Source organism: Mobula birostris, chromosome 5 (assembly GCF_030028105.1).
Source record: "Mobula birostris isolate sMobBir1 chromosome 5, sMobBir1.hap1, whole genome shotgun sequence".
Taxonomy (NCBI): Eukaryota; Metazoa; Chordata; class Chondrichthyes; order Myliobatiformes; family Myliobatidae; genus Mobula; species Mobula birostris.
The window spans coordinates 5,351,054-5,377,533 of record NC_092374.1 but is presented as its reverse complement, the minus strand read 5'-3'; the positions used below and the strand labels follow the sequence as shown (position 1 = coordinate 5,377,533).

The 26,480-nt window shown below is 46.6% G+C and overlaps 1 protein-coding gene across 2 annotated transcripts in view; it reads right to left on the bottom strand.

The window, feature by feature from the left end:
• Positions 1–157: 157 nt before the first annotated feature.
• Positions 158–26,480, bottom strand: part of dab2 (DAB adaptor protein 2) — an 82,938-nt gene continuing 56,615 nt past the window's right edge. Inside the window, exons 6-15 of one of the 2 annotated variants that reach the window (XM_072257084.1) lie at positions 22,380–22,466; positions 21,754–21,774; positions 20,927–20,977; positions 19,247–19,309; positions 13,963–14,517; positions 12,737–12,854; positions 10,275–10,901; positions 8,796–8,881; positions 7,202–7,285; positions 158–1,514 (exon numbers count right to left, since the gene is read on the bottom strand). In XM_072257084.1, coding sequence (XP_072113185.1) covers positions 7,208–7,285; positions 8,796–8,881; positions 10,275–10,901; positions 12,737–12,854; positions 13,963–14,517; positions 19,247–19,309; positions 20,927–20,977; positions 21,754–21,774; positions 22,380–22,466 — 1,686 coding nt within the window. In that variant the 3' untranslated portion in view covers positions 158–1,514; positions 7,202–7,207. The remainder of the gene's footprint in view (positions 1,515–7,201; positions 7,286–8,795; positions 8,882–10,274; positions 10,902–12,736; positions 12,855–13,962; positions 14,518–19,246; positions 19,310–20,926; positions 20,978–21,753; positions 21,775–22,379; positions 22,467–26,480) is intronic. The other variant, XM_072257085.1, reaches the window with a different exon arrangement.

Genomic DNA, 26,480 nt, shown 5'->3' with positions numbered 1-26,480 from the left:
GCCCTTAAATGGAGAAGCCTAGTGAATACAGCCCAGCCCAGCACAGCAGTTCCTCCGGCATTTTGTGTGTGGCGCCTAGGCTTTGCTCTTCTGACGCACTTCCGCGGGTGTCAGTGAGCAGTGACTGAATAAGACAAATCCATAGCTTAAATGCTGCATTAATACATTTAATAAAAGATCACATTAGATTGGTTACAGTTACAACGGTTAAAGCTTAAACTATCTACTGATAGATCCAGTTTATTGAAGAATTTAAGATGTCGGAAGGAGGCGGACTAGGGCTGTCGAGGAACTGGCGGGTGGAGTGCTGGCAAGTGAAGGAGAGATACGCATACAAACAAAGATTACCCTGGGCTTTTTATCAAATCTACACCTTTAAGATGGCAGGTATCCACGGTGAGACGACCTGTTCAGAGGCTACCTTTACAGTGGAACATCTCGATATGTTACCTTACAATCAGGCGAGCAGATCAATTGGAGTGACACGTACACTGACTTTAAATATCCAAGACTCACCATGACAGGATCCAAAGCCTTGCACTGGGTTGATCCTGGTGTTGTTCGGGGCAGGTTTAAGTGTGACATACAGATTCAGGAGCAGCGTCCGCTGACCTGTTAGTATGGTGTGTGCATGGGAACCACTTGTGAGGATGTAGAGTTGGTGTAGCAGCAGCAATATTGGTCTCACTCAAATAGCATTCATGCCATGTAAGGGCTTTAGGGTTACTCCAGTGGGAACGCTAACCGTTGGACATCACCTAGGAGGTCCGGGGGAATTTCATTTGGTTTAATCAGGCTTTTGTTAACCTTAGTGCTAAACCTTCCATTGAAGAGGAAGTTTAAAATACATTAAAACTGTGCAAAATTAGCATTCCCTCATCTTGGACTAGGCTCCCCGATTCCCAACTCCTTGCCCATTGCATTTCTAAATACTTCACCACATCTGTAATCCAGACCAGGCACATGACGTACAGAATGGGACAAGGGCTAGGCACGTAGTGTGGACATCAACCACCGGAGAGGTTACCATGGAGATACACTTCCCATACTTGGGTTCTCTCCCCCCACCCCACTTTACAATGGACCTACACATCCTCCATTGCAGGGACAGCAAATACCACCAAAAAAGCACAGATCTAGATCAACGCAAGGCACGTGAAAAAAACCAGGCAGTTCCGCAGCAGACAAGTCAAAGGTGCTCAATACAACAGGACCACTGAAGGCCCAAGAGGAAAACAGGAGCTTAAACTCTCCAGCAGACCAAAAGCCAGAGGCAGCTTGGGCTGGCTTCCATTTCCCCAGAGACAAAACACTCAGGTTTGAAAATCAGCTCCATCAGTTGGAGTTAACTTGACTGTAGATCTGTCCAGTTGCTGCGAAACCAGTTTTGGCCAACCGATGGTCTACAAGGCTTGAAGTCCACAGGTGTGTATGCCACAGGAAACCAGTTCCGTTCGTCAACCCTTTCATTGTGTGCAAAAACCAGTTGAGAGTCAAAGTCAAATATGGGGAGGCTGGGAAGACAAAGAGGAATGTTAAGACAAAGCTTGTTAAAAATTTAGATATCACAAAATATCCCTAGCCGATTAATGGGAATGGTCACCCCAGCACAACTCTCTCCAACCGTTGGACTCCGAGCAATGTGATTAAATGAGACCATGAGATATAGGAGCAGATATTGGCCCATCAAGTCTGCTCCACATTTCATCATGGCTGATCCAAGTTTCCTCTCAGCCCCAATCTCCTGCCTTCTCCCCATATCCCTTCATGTCCTGACCAGCAATCTGTCAACCTCTGCCTAAAATGTAGTAAAGACTGGGCCTCCACAGTTGTCTGGCAAAGAATTCCACAGATTCACCACTCTCTGGCAAAAGATATTTTTCCTCACCTCCATTCTAAAAGGACATCCTTCTATTCCGAGGCTGTGTCCTCTGGTCTTAGACTCTCCCACCTTAGGAAACATCCTCTCCACATCCACTCTATCAAAGCCTTTCACCATTTAATAGGTCTCAATGAGGTTACCCGTCATTCTTCTGAATTCCAGTGAATTCAGGCCCAGAGCCATCAAACACTCTTCATGTGACAAGCTATTCAATCCTGGAATCATTTCCTTGAAACTCCTGTGAACCCTCTCCTGTTTCAGCACAACCTTTCTAAGATAAGGGACCCAGACCTGCTCACAATACTCCAAGTGAGGCCTCATCAGTGCTTTATAAAGTCTCAACATTACATCCTTGCTTCTATACTTTAGTCCTCTGGAAATGAATGCATTTGCCTTCTCACCACAGACTCAACCCGCAAGTTTACCTTTAGGGAATCCTGCACAAGGGCTCCCAAGTCCCATTGTGTCTCAGTTTTTTTTGTATTTTCTCTCCATTTAGAAAATGATTAACCCTTTAATTTCTTCTACCAAAGAGCATGACCATACATTTCCTGACACTGTATTCCATCTGCCATTTCTCTTCCCATTCTCCTCATCTGTTCAAGTCCTTCTGCAGCCCCTCTGCTTCCTCAGAAAGTACCTGCCCCTCATCCTGTCTTCATATCATCTGCAAACTTTGCAACAAAGCCATCAACTCTATCATCAAGGTCATGGACATATAATGTGAAAATAATTTATCCCAACACAGACTTACTGCATGTGAAACAACACTAGTCACCAGCAGTCTTCCTTCATTCCTGCTCTGCCTCCTTCAAATCAACCACTGCTTTATCCATGCTGGAATCTTCCCTGTAATCCCAAGGGCTCATAGCTTGTTAAGCAACCTCATGTGTGGCACTTTATCAAAGGCATTCTGAAAATCCAAGTACACAACATCAACTGACTCTCCCTTGTCTATCCTGCTTGTTATTTCTTCAAAGAATTCCAACAGATTTGTCAGGCAAGATTTTCCCTTGAGAAAACCATGCTGACTACGGTCTATTTCATCATGTGTCACCAAGTACCCTGAGTCCTCATCCTTAATAATTGACTCCAACATCTTCCCCACCACTGAGGTCAGACTAACTGGTCTATAGTTTCCTTTCTTCTGTCCCTCTCCTTTCTTGAAAAGTGGAGTGACATTTGCAATTTTCCAGTCTTCCGGAACCATTTCAGAATCTAGGGATTACAAACGCCTCCACAACCTCTTCAGAACTCTGTGGTGTACACCATCTGCTCCAGGTGACTTATCTACCTTCAGACCTTTCAGTTTCCCAAGAAACTTCTCTCTAGTTATGGTAACTTCACACACTTCATACCCCCAACACCTGGAACTTACACCATACTGCTGGTGTCTTCCACAGTGAAGACTGACACAAAATACTTATTCAGTTCATCTGCCATTTCATTGTTCACCATCACTACCCCTCCAGCATCATTTTCCAGCAGTCTGATGTCCACTCTGGCCTCTTTTACACTTTATGTATCTGAAGAACCTTTTGGTATCCTCTTTAAAATTTTTGCAATTCAAGAGGGAGCATAACTCACATGTATCAGTATCGCAATGGAATAAAAGGAATTACAGAGCATGAGAGAGGAACTTGCCCAGGTAGATTGGAGGAGATACTGACGGGGATGATGATGGAGCAGAGGTGGCTGAAATTTCTGGGAATAGTTCACAAGGTGCAGGATAGATACGACCTACAGAAGAAGTTTTCAAATGGCAGGGTCGGCAACTGTGGCTGACAGGGGAAATTAAGACTGCATAAAAGCTAAGGAAAGGGTGTATAAGGTAGCAAAAGTGAGTGGGAAGTTGGATGATTGGGAAGCTTTTAAAATCCAACAAAAGGCAACTAAAAAAGTTATAAGGAGGGAGAAAATTAAATACGGAAACAGACTAGCCAATAATATAAAGCAGGATATTAAACATTTTTTTTCCAGTTATATAAAGAGTGAAAGGGAGGTGATAGGACACGAAAATGATGCAGGTGAGGTTGTGATGGGGGACAAAGAAATGGCAGATGAACTTAATGGGTACTTTGCATCTGTCTTCACTGTGAAAGACACTAGCATTGTGCCGGAGGTCCGTTAAGTGTCAGGGAGCAGGAGTGAGTGCCATTGCTATTACAAAGGAGAAAATGCGAGGCAAACTCAAAGGTCTTAAGGTGGATAAGTCACCTGGACCAGATGAACTACATCCCAGAGTCCTGAGAGAGGTTGCTGAAGAGATAACAGATGCATTGGTCATGATCTTTAAAGATTCTCTTGATTCTGGCATGGTCCCAGAGGACTGGAAGGTTGCAAATGTCGTTCCACTCTTTAAAAAGGGAGGAAGGTAAAAGAAATGAGATTTTAGGCCAGTTATCCTAACCTCAGTGGTTAGAGAACTATTGGAGTCTATAATCAAGGATAAGGTTGAGGTACTTGGAGACTAATGATAAAATAAGTCAAAGTCCGCATGGTTTCTGTAAAGGAAAATCTTGCCTGACAAATCTGTTAGAGATCTTCGAGGAAGTAACAAGCAGGGTGGACAAAGGAGAGGCAGTGGATGTCATTTACTAAGATTTTCAGAAAGCATTTGATAAGGTGCACACATGAAGCTGCTTAGCAAGATAAAAATCCTATGGCATTACAGGAAAGATACTGGCGTGGATAGAGGAATACAGGCAGGAGGTAGTGAATGGGAAAACAAAGGGCCTTTTCTGGTTGGTTGTTGTATTCCTCAGGGGTCAGTATTGGGACCGCTACTTTTCATATTGTTTATCAGTGAATTGGATAATGGAATTGATGGGCTTTTGGCAAAGATTCTGGATGATACAAAGATAGGCGGAGGGGTAGAAAGTGCTGAGGAAGCAATGCGATTGCAGCAGGACTTAGACAAATTGGAAGAATGGGCAAAAAAGTGGCAGATGGAATGCAGTGTTGGGAAATGTAAAAGGAACAATAGTGTGGACTATTATCTAAATGATGAAAAGGTTCAAACATCAGAGTTGCAGAGGGACTTAGGAGCCCTCTGGCAAGACTTCCAGAAGGTTAATTTACGGGTTGAGTCTGAGGTAAAGAAGGCAAATGAAATGTTGGTATTTATTTCAAGGGGAAAAGAATATAAAAGCAAGGAGATAATGCTGAGGCTTTACTAGTCAGGCTGCACTTGGAGTATTTTCAACAGTTTTGGGCCCCATATCCCAGAAAGGATGTGTTGTCATTGGAGGAGGTTCACAAAGAGATTCTGGGAATGAAGGGGTTAACATACGAGGAGTGTTTGGCAGCTTTAGGCTTGTACTCACTGGAATTTAGAAGAATGCAGGGGAATCTCATTGAAACCTACTGAATATTCAAAGGACTAGATAGGCTGGATGTGGAGAGGAGGTTTCCTTTAGTGGGGGTATCCAGAACTCGAGGGAACAGCCTCAAAATTGAGGGGTGACCCTTTAGAACAGAGGTAAGGAGGAATTTCATTAGCCAGAGAATAGTAAATCTGTGGAATGCTCTGCCGCAGACTGGTGGAGGCCAAGTCTGTGCATATACTTAAGGTGGAAATTTGATTGTTTCCTGATTGGTCAAGGGATATGGCGAGAAGGCAGGTGTATGAGGTTGAGTGGCATCTGGGATCAGCCATGATGGAATGGGGGAGCAGACTCGATGGGCTGAATGGCCTAATTCTGCTCCTTTGTCTTATGGTCTCATTGGCTAGCTTACTTTTGTATTCCATCTTAACCTTCTCAAAGACTTCTTTTTAGTTGCCTTCTGTTGGTTTTTAAAAAGCTTCCCAATCCTCTAACTTCCCACTAATTTTTGCTTTTATGTTGGCTTTGACTTCTCTTGTCAGCCATGCTTGTGTGACCTTTCCTTCAGAATACTCGGTCTTTGGGTTGTATACATCCTGTGCCTTCTGAATTGCTTTAAGAAATTCCAGCCATTGCTGCTCTGCCGTCACCCCTGCCTATGTTCTGACAAGATCTTCACAAAATAGACAAGAGCTTCATAAAGTAGCATCTTTTAGATTCCTTTGTGGGAATCTGCTTAAACATTAGGTTTTGATGGGAATTCAAAGCAGCTCGTGGACACAGGACAGACAATTTAGTGTTGATGTTAGTTCGGTGTCCGATGTCTGAAGTCCTTGGGTTGGCATATCCAGAAGTCAGAGGCCCAAATGTCTAAGACTCCACTGAAGGTTGGAGATTTGGAGGCAGCCTGTTCCGGAGGCACGCATGAGGGGGAAGGTCCGTTGGCTGGGAGGGAGAGAGGAAAGGGGCGTGTTCTGCCGAGCGTTGTCAGCATGCTACGCTGGTGCTGGAACGTGCAACGACACTTATTTTTATGTAGAGATACGCACAGTGACAGGCCCTTCTGGCCCAAGACTACCCCACCCATTTACACCCGTGACCAACAACCTACCAACCTGTAGGCCTTTGGAATGTGGGAGGAAACCCACGCGGTCACAGGGAGAACATACAAACCCCTTACAGAGAGTGGTTGGAATTAAGTGCATTTTGCCTCTGTGTCAGTTAATGCAAATAACATTTCACCGCACATGTTCCCATTCCCATTCTGACATGTCTATCCACGGCCTTCTCTACTGTAAAGATGAAGCCACACTCAGGTTGGAGGAACAACACCTTATATTCCGTCTGGGTAGCCTCCAACCTGATGGCATGAACATCGACTTCTCTGGCTTCCGTTAATGCTCCAACTCCCCCTCGTACCCCATGTTATTTATTTATATACACACATTCTTTCTCTCACTCTCCTTTTTCTCCCTCTGTCCCTCTCACTATACCCCTTGCCCATCCTCTGGGTTTTTCCCCCCTCCCCCTTGTCTTTCTCCCTGGGCCTCCTGTCCCATGATCCTCTCGTATCCCTTTTGCCTATCATCTGTCCAGCTCTTGGCTCCATCCCTCCCCCTCCTGTCTTCTCCTATCATTTTGGATCTCCCCCTCCCCCCCACTTTCAAATCTCTTACTAACTCTTCCTTCGGTTAGTCCTGACGAAGGGTCTCGGCCTGAAACGTCGACTGTACCTCTTCCTAGAGATGCTGCCTGGCCTGCTGTGTTCACCAGCAACTTTGATGTGTGTTGCTTGAATTTCCAGCATCTGCAGAATTCCTCGTGTCACCGCACATTTTGATGTACTTGTGACAAGAAATGATTCTGACCTGAGATTGAGTCTGAAGTTGGCACTGGACTTGTGAAGTAACTGGAGAGCTGGGTCACCCTGCTCAAATACAGGACGTGCAAGAGGACTCTGCTCATAGACACAGAAGCACGGTCACATACGTACCGGGTGTTAAAGAAATGGGTTTCTGAAGTGATCTCCAAATGGGTCAGAGGATGGCTGTGGAGTGGGAGCAGGTGCGGAATCAGTCTAGAAAGCAAAAAAAAAGACACTTTTACACCTGGGTTAAAGTAGAAATGAAAATTTATTATCAAAGTGGTCTGGTTTTCTTATACAAAGCAGACAATTAGTTTACTTTTCTCGATGCCGTTGTCAGGTTTTCATTGCACCTGTGCCTCCACGTACTCGTGTAGATCAAGAGAAATTTATTACCAAAGTACCTTATACTACCCAGAGATTCGTTTTCATGCATGTGATAGGAAAAATACATGTGATAGAACAAAGATCTACAGAAACAAAGACTAACAACCAACGTGCAAAAGACAAACCGCAAATACAAAAGACACTGAGAATAGGAGTTATGAAGAGTTGGAAGTGAGGTTATGAAATCAGTTCAGTGTTGCAGTGAGTGAAATTACCCATGGTGGTTCAGCAGCCTGATGGTTGTTCCTGAACCTGGCGGGATGGGACCGTCTGTACTTTCTACCTGATGATAGTAGGAAAGCCTAGCTTCCAGAACCTTCACACAAACACAAGGCCAAGGCCAGTCCTTGATGGGGAGGAGGCTGCACTGGGAGTGTTAGATACAACAGATGTCAGGTGAAGTGCTTACTCAACCCGCTTTGAAGGTCTGTTTGGGGTCCTGAGCGGAGGTGAGGGAGGAGCTGAATGGGCAGGAGTGATACTTAGCCCACTTGCAGGGGGAAGTGCCAGGAGGGAGATCAGTGAGAAGGGATGAGTGGACAAGAGAATCACATTGTCGAGTCATTTCTACAGGAAGCGGACCGGGGGCTGGGAAGTGAAAGATTTGCTTCGTGGTCAAGATCCCACTGGAGATGCGAAAGGTCAGAGAGGATGACATGCTGGTACGGAGGCTCATGAGGTGGTAGGTCAGGACAAGCAGAACTCTATCCCTGTTATGGTGGGAGGATGGGATGAGGGCAGATATGTGGGAAATGGAGATGCGGGTGAGGACACCATCAATAGTGATGGAAGGGAAACCCCGCGCGTTGAAAAAAAAAGGACTTCAGGCAATTATAGTCTGTTGTCTAGGGCCGGTCAAAGAGTTCAAGTGCAGTTAATACCAGGCCTGTAGGAGACTGGTCAGCTAGCAAGTGTCAGATCCAAGGTTTGGGAGGTGGCAGCTGGACACCAGCAAGATTGGGTTGCTGGGGCCAGTATTTATCAACAAGTGAGCGACAGTCTCAGACTCCTGGGCACCAAGGCTCATATTTGGGGCCCAGGGAAGGGTGGGAGGTCCCTGCCAGCTAGATCTGAGGCTCTAGACCAGGTTAATGTTAACATTCACCTCAGGTAAAGACCCCTCAGGATGAAGAAGCGCCTCTCCTGGTGTTTGAGTGGCCTATACCACCGCTAAACCATCAAAATGTCCACACGGTACTTGCACAGGGCGACACACAAAACGCTGGAGAAACTTGGCAGGTCAGGCAGCATCAGCGGAGAGGATGGTTTGGGCTGAGACCCTTCATCAGAACCAGGAGGGGAAAGAAGCCAGAATGAGCTAACAGCCCATACTCACCATGGGAGGGGCAGCAAATGGGTCTCCCATTGAATCAAAGGGATTTGGCGCGTGGGCACTCGCTCTCACAGCGGCTTCCGGTAATTCTACAAGTAACGAGACAGCAAGCACAGACATTGGTCAAGTGAACTTCAGGTCGTAATTGTTCTTTCTTACAGCAGACCCTCTACTCCCAGCAACCTGTCCCACCCTCAGCCCCAGGTCCATCAGAGATTGCAGCAGAGTGGGGCCATTTGACCCATTGAGTCTGCTCCTCCATTTCACCATGGTGGATTTATTTTCCCTCTCAACCCCATTCTCCTGCCTTCTCTCCGTAACCTTTGACACCCTGACTAATCAAGAACCTTGTCAACCTCCGCTTTAAATACACCCAATGACTTGTCCTTCACAACCCTCTATGGCAATGAATTCCACAGATTTACCACCCTCTGGCTAAAGAAATCCCTCCTTAATGGATGTCCCTCTATTCCGAGGCTATGCCATCTGGTCCCAGACTACCCATGATTGGAAAGCTCATCTCTTTATCCACTCCATTTAGTCCTTCCAATATTCAATAGGTTTCAATGAGATTCCCCCTCATTCTCCTAAACTCCAGCGACTACAGGCCCAAAGTCAAACACTCCTCGTAAGTTAATCATTTCATCCACAGGATCATCCTTGTGCACGTCCTCTGGACCCTCTCCAATGCCAGTACAAGTCTCCATACTCCCTCTACATCTGCTTATCTCCACCCTTCCCTGACCAGCTCTTGCTGTACACTGCCCCTTCACCTTTTACCCTGGGGATCTTCCCCTCCTTCAGTCCAGTTGAAGGGTTGACTCAAAACATCAATCATCCATCCTCTTCCCTCCACAGATACCGCTCGACCCGCTGAGTTCCTCCAGCAGGTTGTTGCTCTGGAAGATAGGGTCTGCAGTCCCTTGTGTTCCACTCTGCTCATGGACGGTTTGTCCCACTGCGATGTTGCACCCACACCAGGACCTCCAGACTCAAACTCTCATTTCCCCAAGCAGTGAGGCTGATCAACACCTCCACCCACTAACCCACCCCTCCACACCCCCAACCACCACTACTTTATCATTTCCTGTCAGTCACCTTATGTACAGACACTCCTGTGCCCAGCGTCACTTTATGGATATACAATCCATCTATGGATAGAAGCTATCTTATTTATATTTATTGTGTTTGTTTTTACTATTGTATTCTTTAGCATAGTTTTTTTCTGCTGCATCAGATCCGGAGGCTCACCTTTACACTTGTGTACTGGAAATGACATTAAACAATCATGAATCTCTATTGCATACCCATCACGAAGGATGACCCATTTCTTGCCCCCCTGCTGGTGCCCCAACCTTGCCACCTTCACCCATAATTCAGCATTGATGCCAGCCCTTCCTAGACGCCCACCAACTCTCAGCTATCTTCAACCACTTCTGTACAACCTACACAAACTGTGCCTCAGGTGACAAAGCCCATTACCATTGGGTTCAGCTGGAGAGATCTGACTGATGTCGAAGTCATCGTGATCGGCTATTTCCTGTGCCACGCCCACTTTGGTGCCAAAATATTGACCGAAGGCCCCGGATGCCCCGGGAATGGCTGGCTGCTCCCCTCTCCGCGCCGGAATGGTGGGCGGCTTGGCGATCTGGAAGTCCTTGAACATCTCTTTGATACTCTTCTTCTCCTTGTCTCCCAGGGGGTCCAAGGCAGTGAAGGCACTGGTGGGCTGCTTGGCTGAGTCCTGGGGTCCGGCCTGAGGGGCGGGCCGTGGAGGTGGGGTAGGCGGGGGCCCTGAAGCCATGGCTGGAGCCTGCATCATCGGAAGGGAGGGCGCAAAGGGATTGGACCCAAACGGGTGGGCTTGAGGGAGTGGCTGGCCCCACACAGGCGGTGGTGGTGGTGGTGTTGGCACGGAGAGCTGAGCCCAGCTGGAAGGAGTTGGCATGGCGCCAAAGGAAGGCGGTTGGCTCCAGACCACAGCGGGGCACCCTCCGAATACAGCCGACTGCACAAAGGAGGCCGAACCACCAAGAACAGGCCCTGGAGGCAGTGGGCCAGGCTGAGCAAGCGGCTGCCCCCACCTGCTCTGGGAAGGTCCCATCAAACCTAGAGAGAGCAGAGCACAACTCAGTCAACCTGTGGACTAGGAACCACTCGGACACCACCTATTGGACACTTCTAGATGAGTTCTGGGCAGCATAGCGGTTTGCATAACTCTTAGCGTGACCCTCTCCCAGCTCGGGGCGTTCAGAGTTTGGAATTTCGGCACATTCTCCCCCCGACCTTGTGGGTTTCCTCCCACAGTTTAATGATGTGCCCGTTAGCAGGTTAGTTGGTCATTGGAAATTGTCCTGTTATTAGGCTGGGTGGTGTGGTTTGTTGGGCTGAAAGGGCCTGTTCTATGTCGTATCTCTAAACAAAAGATAAATAATCAATAGCTTTTATTGCACACCCACTCCATCTGAATTGTGCACCATCACAGGAGATCCGATACCACGGACAGAGGCCGTAGTCAGTCGACATGAAAACGGGCCCTGCAGTCAACTTGCCCATGTGACTGTTGCACAGCAAATTACCCCCACCTGCTCATGGTTGGCCCATAACCCTCAACCTCTGCGTGGGTTCATTTTGATTTGATTTGAAGCACATGGTGGAAAGACGTACTGTGCAAAAGTCTTAGGCACCCTAGTGATATAGATGTGCCTCAGAACTTTTCACCTCTATCAAATCTTCCCTCATTCTCCTGCAGCTAATATACGAGAGGATATCGATAAGTTTGCGGCCTAAGGTGGAAGGAGATGAGTTACTAACTTCAAACTTTCTGCATTATCACTCAAAGAGTTGAACTCTCTTACATGCAACGAGAGCTGTATAACTCATATCTGTCTACCTTAGGCCACGAACTTATCAATCACCCCTGCTGTGGACCACTTTCTGGAGGTCCAAGTCACCGACTTCTACAAAGAAAGGATCCGTATGCTTCACGGCCGCTGGACTAAGTGTGTAAACGTAGGAGGGGACTATGTTGAAAAATAACTGTGCTAGGATTTCTAAAACTGATTCCTTCTCCAGTACTCCAGCTGCAGTGCTGTCAACAAAAAAGCCTTGCAGAGGGTGGTTAGGGGAGCAGAGAAGGTTATTGGGGTCTCCCTACCTTCTGTCCAAGACCTCTTTCAGAGTCGATGCCTCCAGAAGACACGGTACATCATCAAAGACCCCTCACACCCTCTCCATGAACTGTTTGTTCTTCTGCCATCAGGCAAACGTTACAGGAGCATCAAAACTAAAACCACAAGGCTACTAAACAGCTTCCTCCCACAGGCAGTCAGACTGCTAAATAGCTGCTCTACCTGACTCTGCTTTGGACACTTCTAACTTGCACTGGACACTTATAACTGATTTTAACTGACACGTGGCTGTTGTGTTTTCTATTTATTGTTATGTTTATTATTTAGTGTTGCGTGTGTTATGTTATGATTGCACTGCTCCTGAGAAACACTGTCTCATTCTGCCCTGCAGAGCTGATGTACGGTTAGAATGACAATAAAATTTTTTGAATCTTTGAATCTTGAATCCTCTACCCTAGGCCACGAACTTATCAATCACCCCTCATATGTACCTGTAGTCTCTCCTGTCACCACGCACAGCCTGGTTGAAACATTCTGCCATACAAAAGCTCCCAGCTCACTGGCCCCAGCCTATGTGAGTTCTCAAGGTCAAGGGTCACACAGATCCCTAACAGGGGCTCCTGGGAGCAGGGACAGCAGAGAAATATGAAGGTCTTTCTGTTAAGTACAAGCCATCCCTGGTTACATAGTTCCATGCTGTCTGACCAATGTCATATAAAGACTTGGCTCGATAAAACAGATTTGACAAGATGCTGTCTGACTTACGGAGTTTCCCCAGCACCTTGTGCGCGTACGTGTTGCTCAAGGTCTTACCTGGACCGGCCAGAGAAGATGTGGAGACCGCAACGTTGAACAGGTCCAGAGCACCGAGACCCGACGGTGCTAGAGGCTGAACCACAGCGGTACTGGATACAACATTGTCACTCGTGGTCTGCAAGAGATGGGAAGCAAGCCTTTCAGAGGCTGAAGGAGAAGTCCTGTGCAGGGATACAGGAAAGGTGAAGGTCTGTGGGGTCAGAAATGGCCTCCTGTAATTCGATTATACCACAACCCAGTGTAGAAATTGGCCACAGCACAAACCCACCCAAATCTGCATGGAGAGGGTCTGGAGGTTCGTGAGAAAAATCCTGGGAACAAAAGGGTCAATGTACGTAGTATTTGATGGCTTTAGGCTCCCTGGAGTTCAGAAGAATGATGGGGGATCTCATTGAAACCTATCGAATATTGAAAGGCTTATATAGAATGGATGTAGACAGGATGTTTCCAATAATGGGGGAGTACAGGGAGTCTAGGACCAGAGGGAACAGCCTTGGAATAGAAGGACATCCCCTTAGGGCAGAGATGAAGAGCAATTTCTTTAGCTAGGGGGTGATGAATTTGTGGAATTTATTGCCATAAATTGCTGTAGGGGCCAAGTTATTGGGTATATTTAAAGCAGAGGTTGACAAGTTCTTGATTAATAAGGGTGCTAAAGATTACAGGGAGAAGGCAGGAGAACGGGATTGAGAGGGATAATAAATCAGCCATGGTTGAATGGTGGAGCAGACTCGATGGGCTGAATTTCCTAATTCTGCTCCTGTATCTTATGGTCTGTCAGGTTGAATTTGAATTTACACATTACTGGCTTGGAATTAGCCTGAAGGACTGCAAGCCCCTCCTACAAGAGGGAAGACCCAGGCTCTGTACTCGCTGAAGAGAAGGCAGTGCTGGGGGGAGCGGGGCGCTCACAGCATGCATTTGCCAACAAGGTTACACCAATTGCTCGAGTAATCCAGTGGGACCAGCAGGAAAGATACCAAATCATCCCAAGAATGTTAATTGAGATTCGCAATCTCCAGCATGTCACTCTTAATAAATTTAGTTGACTCAGTGTTAGATCTGAAAGTGACCGAGTGTAAGCAACAAACAGAAACACTTAGACATTCAAGAGAACCAGCAGAACTGCAGGTTACTGGGAGATGCACAGAGTTATGTTGGGATTGGCCACTGGTTAGTCACTAGGTGGTTAGTTAATGAAAAGTGGATAGAGGATTTTTCACCTGGATAGCTCGCCTGCCTCGTCCTCCTTTGGCGCTCTGCGGTGGAGGGGACAGAGTGATGGAGTCAAGACCTTGTCCCAGAAGGGAATCCATCTGCTTGGTTGAAGCGCTTTGAGTGTCTGGTTTCAAGCCATTGTGCGTGGCTGGTGCAGGGCCAGAGATTTCAGCAAAAGGATTGGGTGCCGGCTTGCTAACTGAATCACTTGGTTCTTGGCCTGGTAATCCATTCAGCGGCCAAGGTGATGAGTCAACCTTAGAGCTTGTGACTGGACTAGACAGGTGGTCAAAGTCAAGACTGCTGGCAGCATCTAGGAAAGCAAGCACTCCGTCTTTCTGATTGGAGCAATTTGCAGAATCAACAGACTGAGGTACTGATTGGTTATGTTCGGAGAAAGGATCATTTCCAAAGGGGTTGGGGTCAGGCGTGGGGAAGAAGTTGAGCGAGGAAGCGGTGGTCTCATCACGGAAGGGATTGCCTTTCACACAGGTGTTCAAGGGATCCATTTCAGGAGAGGGCAAGTCCAACAAGCAACCCAAAGAGCCGTCATTGTTTTCCTGATCATTGACAGAGAGAAGGAAATTTCAATCACAGGATCAACAAAAGCTAAAACAAAAGGGTCTAGCCAAAGGGCAAGATTTCTTCTGAAGGGAGCAACAGTCAGTGCAGTCCTCCCCCCACCCTGCTGTCAATGTTATCTACAGTCTGCAGTGTAGGTTGACCGGTTAAAGGAGAGTGTTTAACCAAGGCAAGCAAACCATCAGGGCAATTTGGTCTCAATGGGTGAGAACAAGCTTGGTGCCAATTGGCCTGTTTGTGGGCCAATAGCAGAGCAGCATGTGGCAGTGATCCCAACACCACTGGTAGATGGGGCAGAAGCAGACTCTCTCCGGTTACCAGGGGCACGCCTTTGTCCAACGCTATCCTGGGGCTTAATTTACTCACATTTCATTCAGCTATGAATTGTGTAGAAGCTTCACTTTAGACAAAGTGACCTGGCTGGTATACTTAGCTGGCATAGGTGAGGGCAGAATCAGGGAAAACCTGGTTCTCTGGTCATGTCAAACCCAGGTAACACACTAGACGTTGAAGGAACTCAGCAAGTCAGGCAGCATCTATAGAGGGGCACAAATAGTTGACCAAGACCCATCAGGTACCATCAGGTCCTCACTTCCAGGAATTTCTCTCTGTCACTTCTTTCTTTCTCTGTTCCTCTCTTACCCCTCCTCTTCTCCTCACCTGCATGTCACGTCCCTCTGGTGCCCTCCCTTCCCTTTCTCCCATGGTCCACCCTCCTCTCCCATCAGATTCCTTAAGCCCTTAGCCCTTTAATTTTTCCACCCATCACCTCCCAGCTTCTTACTTCAGCCCCCACCCGCCAACCTTCCTCATCTGATCTCAGTTATCAGCTCGTGCTTCTTCCCCTCCCAAGTCTCGCTTCTGCTACTTCCTTTCCAGTCTCGAAAGACTGACTGTTTATTTCTCTCTGTAGAAGCTGCCAGACCTGCTGAGTTCCTCCAGCAGTTTGTGTGCGTTGCTCTGGATTTCCAGCATCTGCAGAATCTCCTGTGTATGATGTTACTTAACCAGCCGGGGTATTAATCTAACGAAGCTCTCAATGGAAGACTTGGCTAAAGCAGAATTAGGTTGTTGAATTCCAACGCTCTAATTCCTTTGGAATGAAAATTGCTTCCAACAACCACATGGTCAAAGAATTCCATACTGTAATGATCTGTAAAAATACACCTCTGGCCATAGCCCAGTACGCATGATCCCAATTACTCCCCCTCAAGAATCAGATTATTTTATGGACTTAAATAACCCAAATACACACATGCCCAGTGACATTCCCTGGACAGACTGAATGAACTGACATTCGCCTCAAAAAGGAACAGGCATTGATCGTGTGGATAGTCAGAGGCTTTTTTCCTCAGGGCTGAAATGGCTAGCACGAGAGGGCACAGTTTTAAGGTGTTTGGAAGTAGGTACAGAGGAGATGTCAGAGGTAAGTTTTTTTTTTAAAAACGCAGAGAGTGGTGAGTGTGTGGAATGGGCTGCTGGCAATGGTGGTGGAGGTGGATACAATAGGGTCTTTTAAGAGACTCCTGGACAGATACACGGAGCTTAGAAAAATAGAGGGCTATAGGTAACCCTAGGTAATTTCTAAGATAAGGACTTGCTCGGCCCAGCTTTGTGGGTCGAAGGGCCTGTATTGTGCCATAGAGTTTCTATGTCTCTATCTATTGTAACAGATTTGAACGCACTATTATGGATTGAGATAACCCAACATATGCCTAATGACATTCTCTGGATATTCTGTGTGAACTCTGCTGAACGCATCTGTTGATCCTAATGAAGGGTCTCGGCCCGAGACATCTGCAATACTTTTATTCTATAGATGCTGCCTGGCCTGCTGAGTTCCTCCAGCATTTTAGAACATAGAACATAGAATAGTACAGCACAGTACAGGCCCTTCGGCCCACAATGTTGTGCCGACCCTCAAACCCTGCCTCCCATATAAGCCCCCACCTTAAATTCCTCCATATACCTGTCCAGTAGTCTCTTAAACTTCACTAGTGTATCTGCCTCCACCACTGACTCAGGCAGTGCATTCCACGCATCAACCAGTCTCTGAGTAAAAAAAACCTTCCTCTAATATCCCCCTTGAACTTCCCACCCCTTACCTTAAAGCCATGTCCTCTTGTATTGAGCAGTGGTGCCCTGGGGAAGAGGCGCTGGCTATCCACTCTATCTATTCCTCTTATTATCTTGTACACCTCTATCATGTCTCCTCTCATCCTCCTTCTCTCCAAAGAGTAAAGCCCTAGCTCCCTTAATCTCTGATCATAATGCATACTCTCTAAACCAGGCAGCATCCTGGTAAATCTCCTCTGTACCCTCTCCAATGCTTCCACCCATAGTGAGGCGACCAGAACTGGACACAGTACTCCAAGTGTGGCCTAACCAGAGTTTTATAGAGCTGTATCATTACATCGTGACTCTTAAACTCTATCCCTCGACTTAAGAAAGCTAACACTCCATAAGCTTTCTTAACTACCCTGTCTACCTGTGAGGCAACTTTCAGGGATCTGTGGGCATGTACCCCCAGATCCCTCTGCTCCTCCACACTACCAAGTATCCTGCCATTTACTTTGTACTCTGCCTTGGAGTTTGTCCTTCCAAAGTGTACCACTTCACACTTCTCTGGGTTGAACTCCATCTGCCACTTCTCAGCCCACTTCTGCATCCTATCAATGTCTCTCTGCAATCCACATACTGTGACAGGAATTCGTCCTGGACACACTTAATAAACTCTGCCCCATCTAAACCCTTGATTTTGTGTGTGTTGCTTAGATTTCCAGCATCTGCAGATTTTCTCTTGTTTGTGAAACATCTAATGTACTAGGATTTAAACAACAGGGTCCTAGATGCAGATTCTGACTGCATTGGAAGCCCAGTTCCAGTCTCCTGGGATACCAGCCTATGTTAAAATCCCTTTAGAACAGAGATGAGGTTAGCCAGAGGATAGTGGATCTGTGGAATTCTTTGCCATAGACAGCTGTGAAGGCCATGTCACTGGGTGTATTTAAAGCGGTGTTTGATAGGCTCTTGATTAGTCAGGTCAAAGATTATGGGGAGAAGGCAGGAGAATGGGGTTGAGAGGGATAGTAAATCAGCCATGACGGAATGGCAGAGCAGATGGGCCAAATGGCCTAATTTCACTCCTAAACATGTGTTATGGTCTTAAGGCAGAATCAGTTCCTTAAGTTAGGTCTGTACACCCACAGGTCAAACACTGCAGCAGTTCAAGGTGACAGCTCACTGTCACTCAAGGGTAACGAGGGAAGGGCAATTAAATGCCAGTTCAGTCTGCAAAGCCCACATGCAGGACATGCTCTCTTCTCGCTACTGCCATCGGGCAGGAGGGACAGGAGCCTTAGGTCCCACACCACTAAGTACCGAAATGGTAATTACCCGACAACCATCAGGCTCCTGAACAGGCGTGGACAATTTCACTCACCACAACTCTGAACTCATTCCCACAATCTACAGATTCATTTCCAAGGACTCTTTATACCTAACTTTCTCTCTTTGCACAGTCTTTATGTACACATTTTTTTGGAAACTGTTGTATTTTTTCCTGCAAATGCTTGCAATAAAAAGAATCTCAAGGTAGTGTGTTGCGACATACATGAACTTTGTTTGCAAAGTAAATTTATTATCAAAGTAACTGAAACTTACACAATTTCATATCAAGGGAATTGGAAAAATTCCTTTAAGTGGAGGGGGTGGTTTGAAGTGGAGGGGTTAGGGATGAAGGAAAGGGTGGATTAAATTGCAAGTTCAGCTGAGGGGCCTTGTGTAGGACTGATGCGGGAAACAGTGGCAGTAAGCCACATGACAAAGAGCCAGTGGAGGTTTTAATCACCAACAGAGGCAGAAACCTAGTCTTTCCGTAGCCGGGCATGAACCGGCAGCAACACATGCCTACTGTAAACAATAACAGAGGGTTAGGGGTGGGTACTGTGTGCTCCACTGGGAGATTTCCACTTTAAATAGTCCAAACTCTGAGAGCAGCTCAAAGTCCAGTTTTACAAGTACACGTCTGCATCTACAATTACCAGTTCAAAGTAAGTTTATCACCAAAGTATTTACATGTCACCATAATACAACCCTGAGACTTGTTTCGCTGCAGGCATTCACAGTAACCACAAAGAAACAGTGGAATCATGGGCCCCCCCGGTAGCGTAACAGTTATCACAACTCTAAGTTTGGAGTTTAATTCCGATGACATCTGTAAGGAGTTTGAACGTTCTCCCCGTGAACGTGTGGGTTTCCTCCGGGTGCTCTGGTTTCCTCCCACAGTCCAACAACGTACCGGTCAGTGAGTTGATTGGTCATTGAAAAATGATCCAGTGATTAGCCCAGGATTAATTTGGCGGGGTGCTTGCAGCATGGCTCCAAAGCCAGAAGGGCCCATTCCACGCTGTGCCTCTAAATAAATAGAGAACCAAAGACAAGGACCGACGAACAGACAACCTGCGAGAGACAGACTGGGCAAATACCAAAAGGAAAATAATAACAATAGAGAATACAAGCTGTAGAGTCCTTGAAAGCAGATCCCCAAAATGAAATACCAGTCTCACTCCAAACCTTCCATGCCAGAGAGGACTTGTTGACTTGGGGATCCCCCCTCCACCTGAACTGATCAGAAGGTGCCAAACTCTCAGCATGGTCACAGCACCTCCTGCACAACCCAAGGCCTGCCGCTAAGGCTTTGCTTACCGAGGGCGAGTGGATGTCAGGGGGAGTGGACATGTCTCCAAACAGCTGCAGCTGATCGATGCCCTGTTAAAGCAACAAAAAGGTGTTAAAGGGGCTGGTCAGAACTAGGCTCGGTTTCAATTGTAAATGAAACAAGGCAGAGGAGTTTATGACCATCACCTCATTTCACAATTCTTGTGGAATTAACACCAAAAAAATCAGTTTATTCCGGAGATTAGTTCATGTTTAAGGCATTATGTTTACAGGAAGGTACAGAGCACAAGGTAGCAGAGGTCACCCACTGAGGATTCTAGAAGAATGAGGGGACAGGGGAATCTCAAAAATCTATTGAACATTGAAAGGCCTAGAGAGAATGTTTTCTATTAGTGCGCGAGTCTAGGACCAGAGGGCACAGCCTCAGAATCGAGAGAGATCTACTTGCAACAGAGATGAGGAGGAACTTATTTAATCAGAGGGTGGTGAACCTGTGGAATTCATTGTGACAGACAGCTGTGGAGGCCAAGTCATTGGGTGCATTTAAAGTGGAGGTTGATAGTTTCTTGATTAGTCAGGGTATCAAAGGTTATGGAGAGAAGGTAGGTTAATGGGTTGAGAGGGATAATAAATCAGCCATGATGGAATGGCAGAACAGACTTGGTGGGCCAAATGGCCTAATTCTCCTTCTATGTCAATGGTCTTATGGGCCAAGGTCCTGGTAGGAGGACTACAGCAGATCCTTTGTCCTGGTCCCCTTTATCTTTTGATATAGCAGATCGCTGCATTACTGCCCCGCACTGACCCCATGCTCCCAGTCCCCTTGTACGGGCAACCCTCACATTACATGCAGAATTCACAAATTACTACCCAACAATCTGGGACCTTGATAACCTACTTGGGTTGTTCTTCACTGTCTGATGCTCAAGGCATAGATCAAGTAGACACTTTTCCCCCACACTGGAGGAAATGGCAAATAGTACAGAACAGTTTTAAGGTTGTGGGGGGGTTAAACTGTGGGAGGTGCTAGAACAGGCTACCAGGAGTTGAGGAAGCACATATGTTTCAAAGGCATGGCAGTGTAGCTAAACAACTAGGTAACACAGCATGCCAACTGTAAGACCGAGGTTAATTCCTGCTGCTGTGTGTAAGGAGTACGTACATTCTCCCCGTGTCTACGCGAGTTTCCTATGAGCATTCCGGGTTCCTCTGCCATTCCAAAGATGTGTGGGTGAGGGTTAGTAAGTAGTGGGCATGCTATGTTGGCACTAGCAGCATGGACACTTGCAAACTGCCCCTAGCACACCCCTTGACTGTGTTGGTCATTGACGCAAATGATGCATTTCACTGTGTGTTTTGATGTACATGTGACAGAAAGCTAATCTTTTAAAATGCTTATCTTTAAAGGCATGAACAGACAGGAAATGGAGGGATATAGTGCAGTCAGATGGGAGTAGTTTTGATCAGCACAGACCCAATGGGCCGACAGCCTGTGCTCACTGAACAATCAGTGCCCACATCCGAAGGAAGTGATGTCAACTCACTTCCCACCTGCTCTACCACCCAGTCAGAACGGACGTTAAATACACAGGAGGGGGCAGAGGGTCTGTACCACTGTAAGACCATCGAGAATTCAAGGGTGCACAAGATCCACACTGTCACGCAACGGACTTCAAATTTCAGCCCAATCCAAAAAAACTCACTTACATTCTTAGCACCAGATACCTCATCGTCGAAGTTCAATAGTGGATTTCCATTCTGTGGGGGAGGGACAGAAACCAGTGTGAGACAGAGACACAGTAGTATCTTCTCCATGTTCTAATGATGGTCCGTGACAACATACCAGGGTGGAAAGCACATGGAATTGAATAGTAGGTTCCAGAAATTACAACACATCAGGACCCGTATGCTTCAGTCCAATTCAGTGGTTGCCCTAATTAGCTGAAGTTTCGTAGTTAAAATGGTATGTATTTAAAAGAAATACAATAGCGTATTTCAATAGAACTTTGACTAACCTACATGAATACGGGGTAATGAGATTGTTATTATGAATAGATATAATGTAATTGGTAGTTGTTTTTTTTCGACCTTTATATACACTTTCTTGTACTCTGTATTCTTCTTTGTAGAAACTAATAAAAATATTGAAAGAAAAAAGAAATACAGAACAAATTGGAACTCTACCAAGACGGTACTATAAAACTGTGTCTCAGTTGTTGGTAGTTATTGACAGAGGAATTCATTCGGTGTACCTTGCTGTGTTCTTCTAATTGACTGTAAATGAACAAAATCAATGCCAACACCTGGTGTAGATAATGGACTGCCTTCATACAATGCTTTCAATGACTGCCACCTCCAAATCTTCATTTTCATTGTAATATTTAAGATGACAATAGATCTGATCTGGCGCGCGGAGTTGGAGCAGGCCGTCGACTGGGCTGTGATCCCACTGACACTGCACTGGGAGGGAATGTTCCTAACTCTCTCCAACCACAATCTAACCAATTCGACTGCAGAAACGTTGAACACCTTACCTCAATGGGCTTGCTGTCATCCTAGAGGGGGGAAAGAGGAGATCAGTTAGTGCAGCATGTACTGAGACCAAGTACAGTAAGATCCCACTACTGTCTGTGGAGGGAACTGAACTGTCCAAAGACATACCAGGCCAATTAATTGATCATGCTGAATGAGCTCAATTTCACTCAGTAAAACATGCTGCGTAAAACCAAGCGACTGAAGGTATAGTTTCTCCCCAGGTTTGGAGAAGTCAAGAGGACGTTAACTCTCTCCCCTTGCACCGTAAAGGGCCTCTTTTTGCGCCCAGAGGCTGGTTAGTATATGAAACAAGCTGTCGAAGGAAATGTTTGAAGCAGGTACGGTGACATTTAAAAAGGTACTTCAGCTGGTGGATGCATTGAAAAGGTTTAGAGCAGAGGTTCCCAACCTTTACGCCACGGACCAATACCATTAAGGAAGGGGCCCGCAGACCCCAGTTTGGGAACCCCTGGTTTAGGGGGATATGGGCCAAACTCGGGCAGATGGAACTGGCTTAATTGGGACCTTGGTAGGTATGGACAACCAACTCCATACCCAGTGCTTCCTGCCCATCACTCAACACCACCAATTCTCTATGTTACCATGCCCAAAATATATTCCTGACCTTAGTTTGATTTTCAGCTTCCTCCTTTTTCTTCAGGTTGTACACCAGTTGGAAGAGATCCTTCAGGTCCACTACCAGAGGCTCGGCCTGGAGAGCAAAAGAAAACCATCAGACGAGGGGGAACTGAAAGCTCCGATGAGAAATTGCACAGGATAGCAAGGCATAGGTCTTCGCTCAGGATGAAGGTGGAACCGTCACCCTCACTGTTACTCCTCAGCTCTGGGAACAGATTCTCATTCCTGGAGCTGTAATCAGTGACCAGAGCCTGGATTGCAAGGCCCCATGCTTCCTTTCAGTCCATCTTCGGGTATCCACGGGGCACAAAGCAAAGCCTCCAACACCAGACTGGCATTCTGAAACGTTTGGATTCACTATGAGGAATGGCTACACTGAACTTTAATCCTCTCTTCGACAGGAGTTCAGTGAGACCCTCTCTCACTGCTCCCCCACGTGATCTCCAAGTCCACTTCACCCATCTCTCTCCAGCTTCTACTCCTTCCCCATTCCCACACATTCACATTCTCAATTCTTCCAGCTTCCTTTCCAGTGAAGGGTCCCGGCCCCAAACATAGACTTTATTCCACTCTGTGGATGCTGCCTGACCTACAGAGTTCCTCCAGCATTGTGCGTGTGCTGCTCTAGATTTCAAACAACTGCAAAATTGCATGTTGAAGAGCCACTCTTGGATAGTCAGTCCAATAAGCTCTGCCCACGGGGAGCCACTGGAGTCGATCTTTGGACCCCAGTGCAACGCTGACTATCCGTACACCATCTGATGACCTTTCAGCAGTGGGGCTCCTATTTTCCAGTATGGCATCCCAACAATGGGAAGGGACAAGGGAGCTATGAGCTTGGTGGCAGTGGATGGATGCTCTCCAGAGTTGATGAGGTCAGCGAAGGCGCTAGAGACAATTTTCTGATGGTCTGGAGTGAGGTCCTCTTTGAAGGGTAGGTAAGAGGAGGTGGCCAAGAGTTGCTGCCACACCTTGGCCGTGCAGAGGTCAGTCTGCCACACTGCAATAGCACCTCCTTTGTCTGTGAGTTGGATAGCAAGGTTAAGAGTACTATGCATTTGGAGTATTGTGTACAGCTTTCATTATTCTGCTATAGGATAGTCATAGTCATACTTTATTGATCTGGGGGGAAATTGGTTTTCGTTACAGTTGCACCATAAATAATAAATAGTAATATGTAAATTATACCAGTAAATTATGAAATAAGTCCAGGACCAGCCTATTGGCTCAGGGTGTCTGACCTTCCAAGGGAGGAGTTGTAAAGTTTGATGGCCACAGGCAGGAATGATTTCCTGTGACGCTCTGTGCTGCATCTCGGTGGAATGAGTCTCTGGCTGAATGTACTCCTGTGAGATAAGACATTAAGACCATAACAGCACAGGAGCAGAATTAGGCCATTTGGCCCATCGACTCTGCTCTGCCGTTCCATCATGGCTGATTTATTATCCCTCTCAACCCCATTCTCCTGTCTTCTACCATAACCTTTTGATGCCCTGACGAATCAAGAACCTATCAACCTCTGCTTTGCTAGAGAGAGAGAAGAAAGTTTGAGGCTGCCAGACCCGAGACCCTGAGACATCCAGGTACAGTCTTAGCTTCAAGGTAAAGGATGGGGGGCGGAGGTGTGGACAAAGTGAGTAGCATAGGGTGAATACTCTTTTCCCCACGACCAGAGGGTGTAGGTTTAGGGTGAAGGGAAAGGTGTAAGAAGGGACCAGAAGTGAAATGCCTTCGGGGGGTGGTGGTAACTCATTAATATTTAAGAGGCACATGGACGGGTACTGATAGGAAAGGGTTAGAGGATGTGGGCCAAATGGACCAGCTTAGATTGGACATCTTGTACCAGATGGGCTGAAGGGCTTTTCCCCCAGGTAGTTTTGCTGTGGCCCCTGACTTTCAAAGACAGGTTTCCTGGTCAGTCTGCAGGGTCTGTCTGGGCCTGTAACCAGAGGGTCAGATGACACCCCAAGCACTCAGTTCAGACAAGTGCAGGGACAGGAGGGTCAAAATCTGCACACCCCCACCCTAACATCCTCTGAGGCTCATTCCACACAGCAAACAGACGGAGAACTGGACATCAGGCTAGAGGAGGCATTAGTCCGCAGGTTGGCTGGGCAAGCTGCTTCTACCTCGGTGGAAGTGTCAGATTTACCTGGGGCAGAATGTATACTCAGTAGGGCTCGTCTACTGAGAGGCTGGAGCCATGGAGCAGTTGTACATTGAATATAGCACAGCACAGGCCCTTCAGCCCACCATGTTGTGCCGACCTTTTAACTTTAAAGATCAATATAGCCCTTCCCTCCCACAGCATCCTCCAATTTTCTATCATCCAAGAGTCTCTGAAACATCCCTAATGCATCTGCCTCCACCATCAACCCTGGCAGGCCGTTCCACCCCCCCCCCCCCCACCATTCTCTGTAACACAACTCCCTCTGACACCCCTCCGTTCTTCCCATAAATCACCTTAAAATGACACCCCTCGTATTTGCCATTTCCACTCTGGGAAAAATGTCTGACTGTCCACTTGATCTATCCCTCTTAACATCTGGTAAACGTCTGTCAAGTCAGCTTTGCTCCAGAGAGAAGCTGAAGCTCACTCAACCTACCCTACCCTCACTCAACCTACCCTCATAAGGCATGCTCACTCAATCTACCCTCACAAGGCATGCTCTCTGATCTAGGCAGCATCCTGAAACCTCCTCTGCAGCCTCTCTACATCCTTCCGAAAGTGGGGCTTGCAGAACTGGCAGAACTGAACACAATACTCCGGGCATGGTCTAACCAGGGTTTTGTGGAGCTGCAACCTTACCTTTTGGTTTTTGACGTTAATCCCCCCGACTAGTGAAGGCCAAGACAGCATGTGCCTTCTTAACAACACGTGTGGCGGCTTTTCGGGATCTATGGACGTGGACCACAAGCTCCCTCTGTTCCTCCACTCTGCCAAGAATCCTGCCTTTAACCCTGTATGTTACCATCACGGGTAAAGCCCTCCCCACATTGAGCACATCTACATGGAGCACTGATGCAAGAAAGCAGCATCCATCGTCAGAGACCCCCACCATTCGGGCCGTGCTCTCTTCTTGCTGCTGCCATCAGGCAGGAGGTACAGGAGCCTCAGGACCCACACCACCAGGTTCACAAACCAACAAATAATCTCACTCACCTCAACACTGAACTGATTCCACAACCTATAGATTCACTTTCAAGGACTCTACAACTTGTGTTTCCAGTATTATTTATTTATTTATTTTTTTGTATCTGCACGGTTCGACTTATTTTGCACAGTACTGTATGTTAATCCTTTCATCACCAGAAACACTCTCGCAAACCCCCTCTGGACCCTCTGCAATGGCAGCACATCTTAGATTAGGAGCCCAAAAAAGTGAAAAGGGGACAACTTCACTTAAAGTTCAAAAAAAATTCGAAGTACATTTACTATCAAAGTACATATGCAGTATACAACCCTAAGATTCGACTTCCCCACAGACAGCCAGGAAACAAAGAAAGCCAGGGAACCTGTTCAAAGTAAAACATCAACATCAAACCACCTCACGTGCAAAAAGAACCAAACCGTGCAAACAGCAACTAAAAGAGGAATGAGCAAAAACAGAATATAAAACACTAAAATGAAAGAGTCGTTAAGAATTGGCTTGCCCCTCACTGAACTGTTCCCACAACTTTAAAAGGACTCTACCTCATGTTCCCAATATTTATTGCTTATTTATATATTTTTTTATTTTTATATTTGCAGTTTGTTATCTTTTGCACACTGGCTGCTTGTCTATACCGTTGGGTGTGCTCTTTCATTGATTCTTTGTACTTACTGTGGATGCCCACAAGAAAATGAATCTCAGGGTTCTATATGATGACAAACATGTACTTTGAACTTCAAATTTGACCTTCCAAAGTGTATCACTTCATTTTCCTTGATTGAACTCCATCTGCCACCATAGGAAGGACTACTCTGGGCCAAGTGGTCTTGGAAGTGGCAGCCGGATACCAGCTTGAGGGGGTAATTACTGCCAGGTGGGAAGAACAAAGTGGTGACCATCGTTCTGAAGAGTACAGACTGAAGCACGCATTGTCC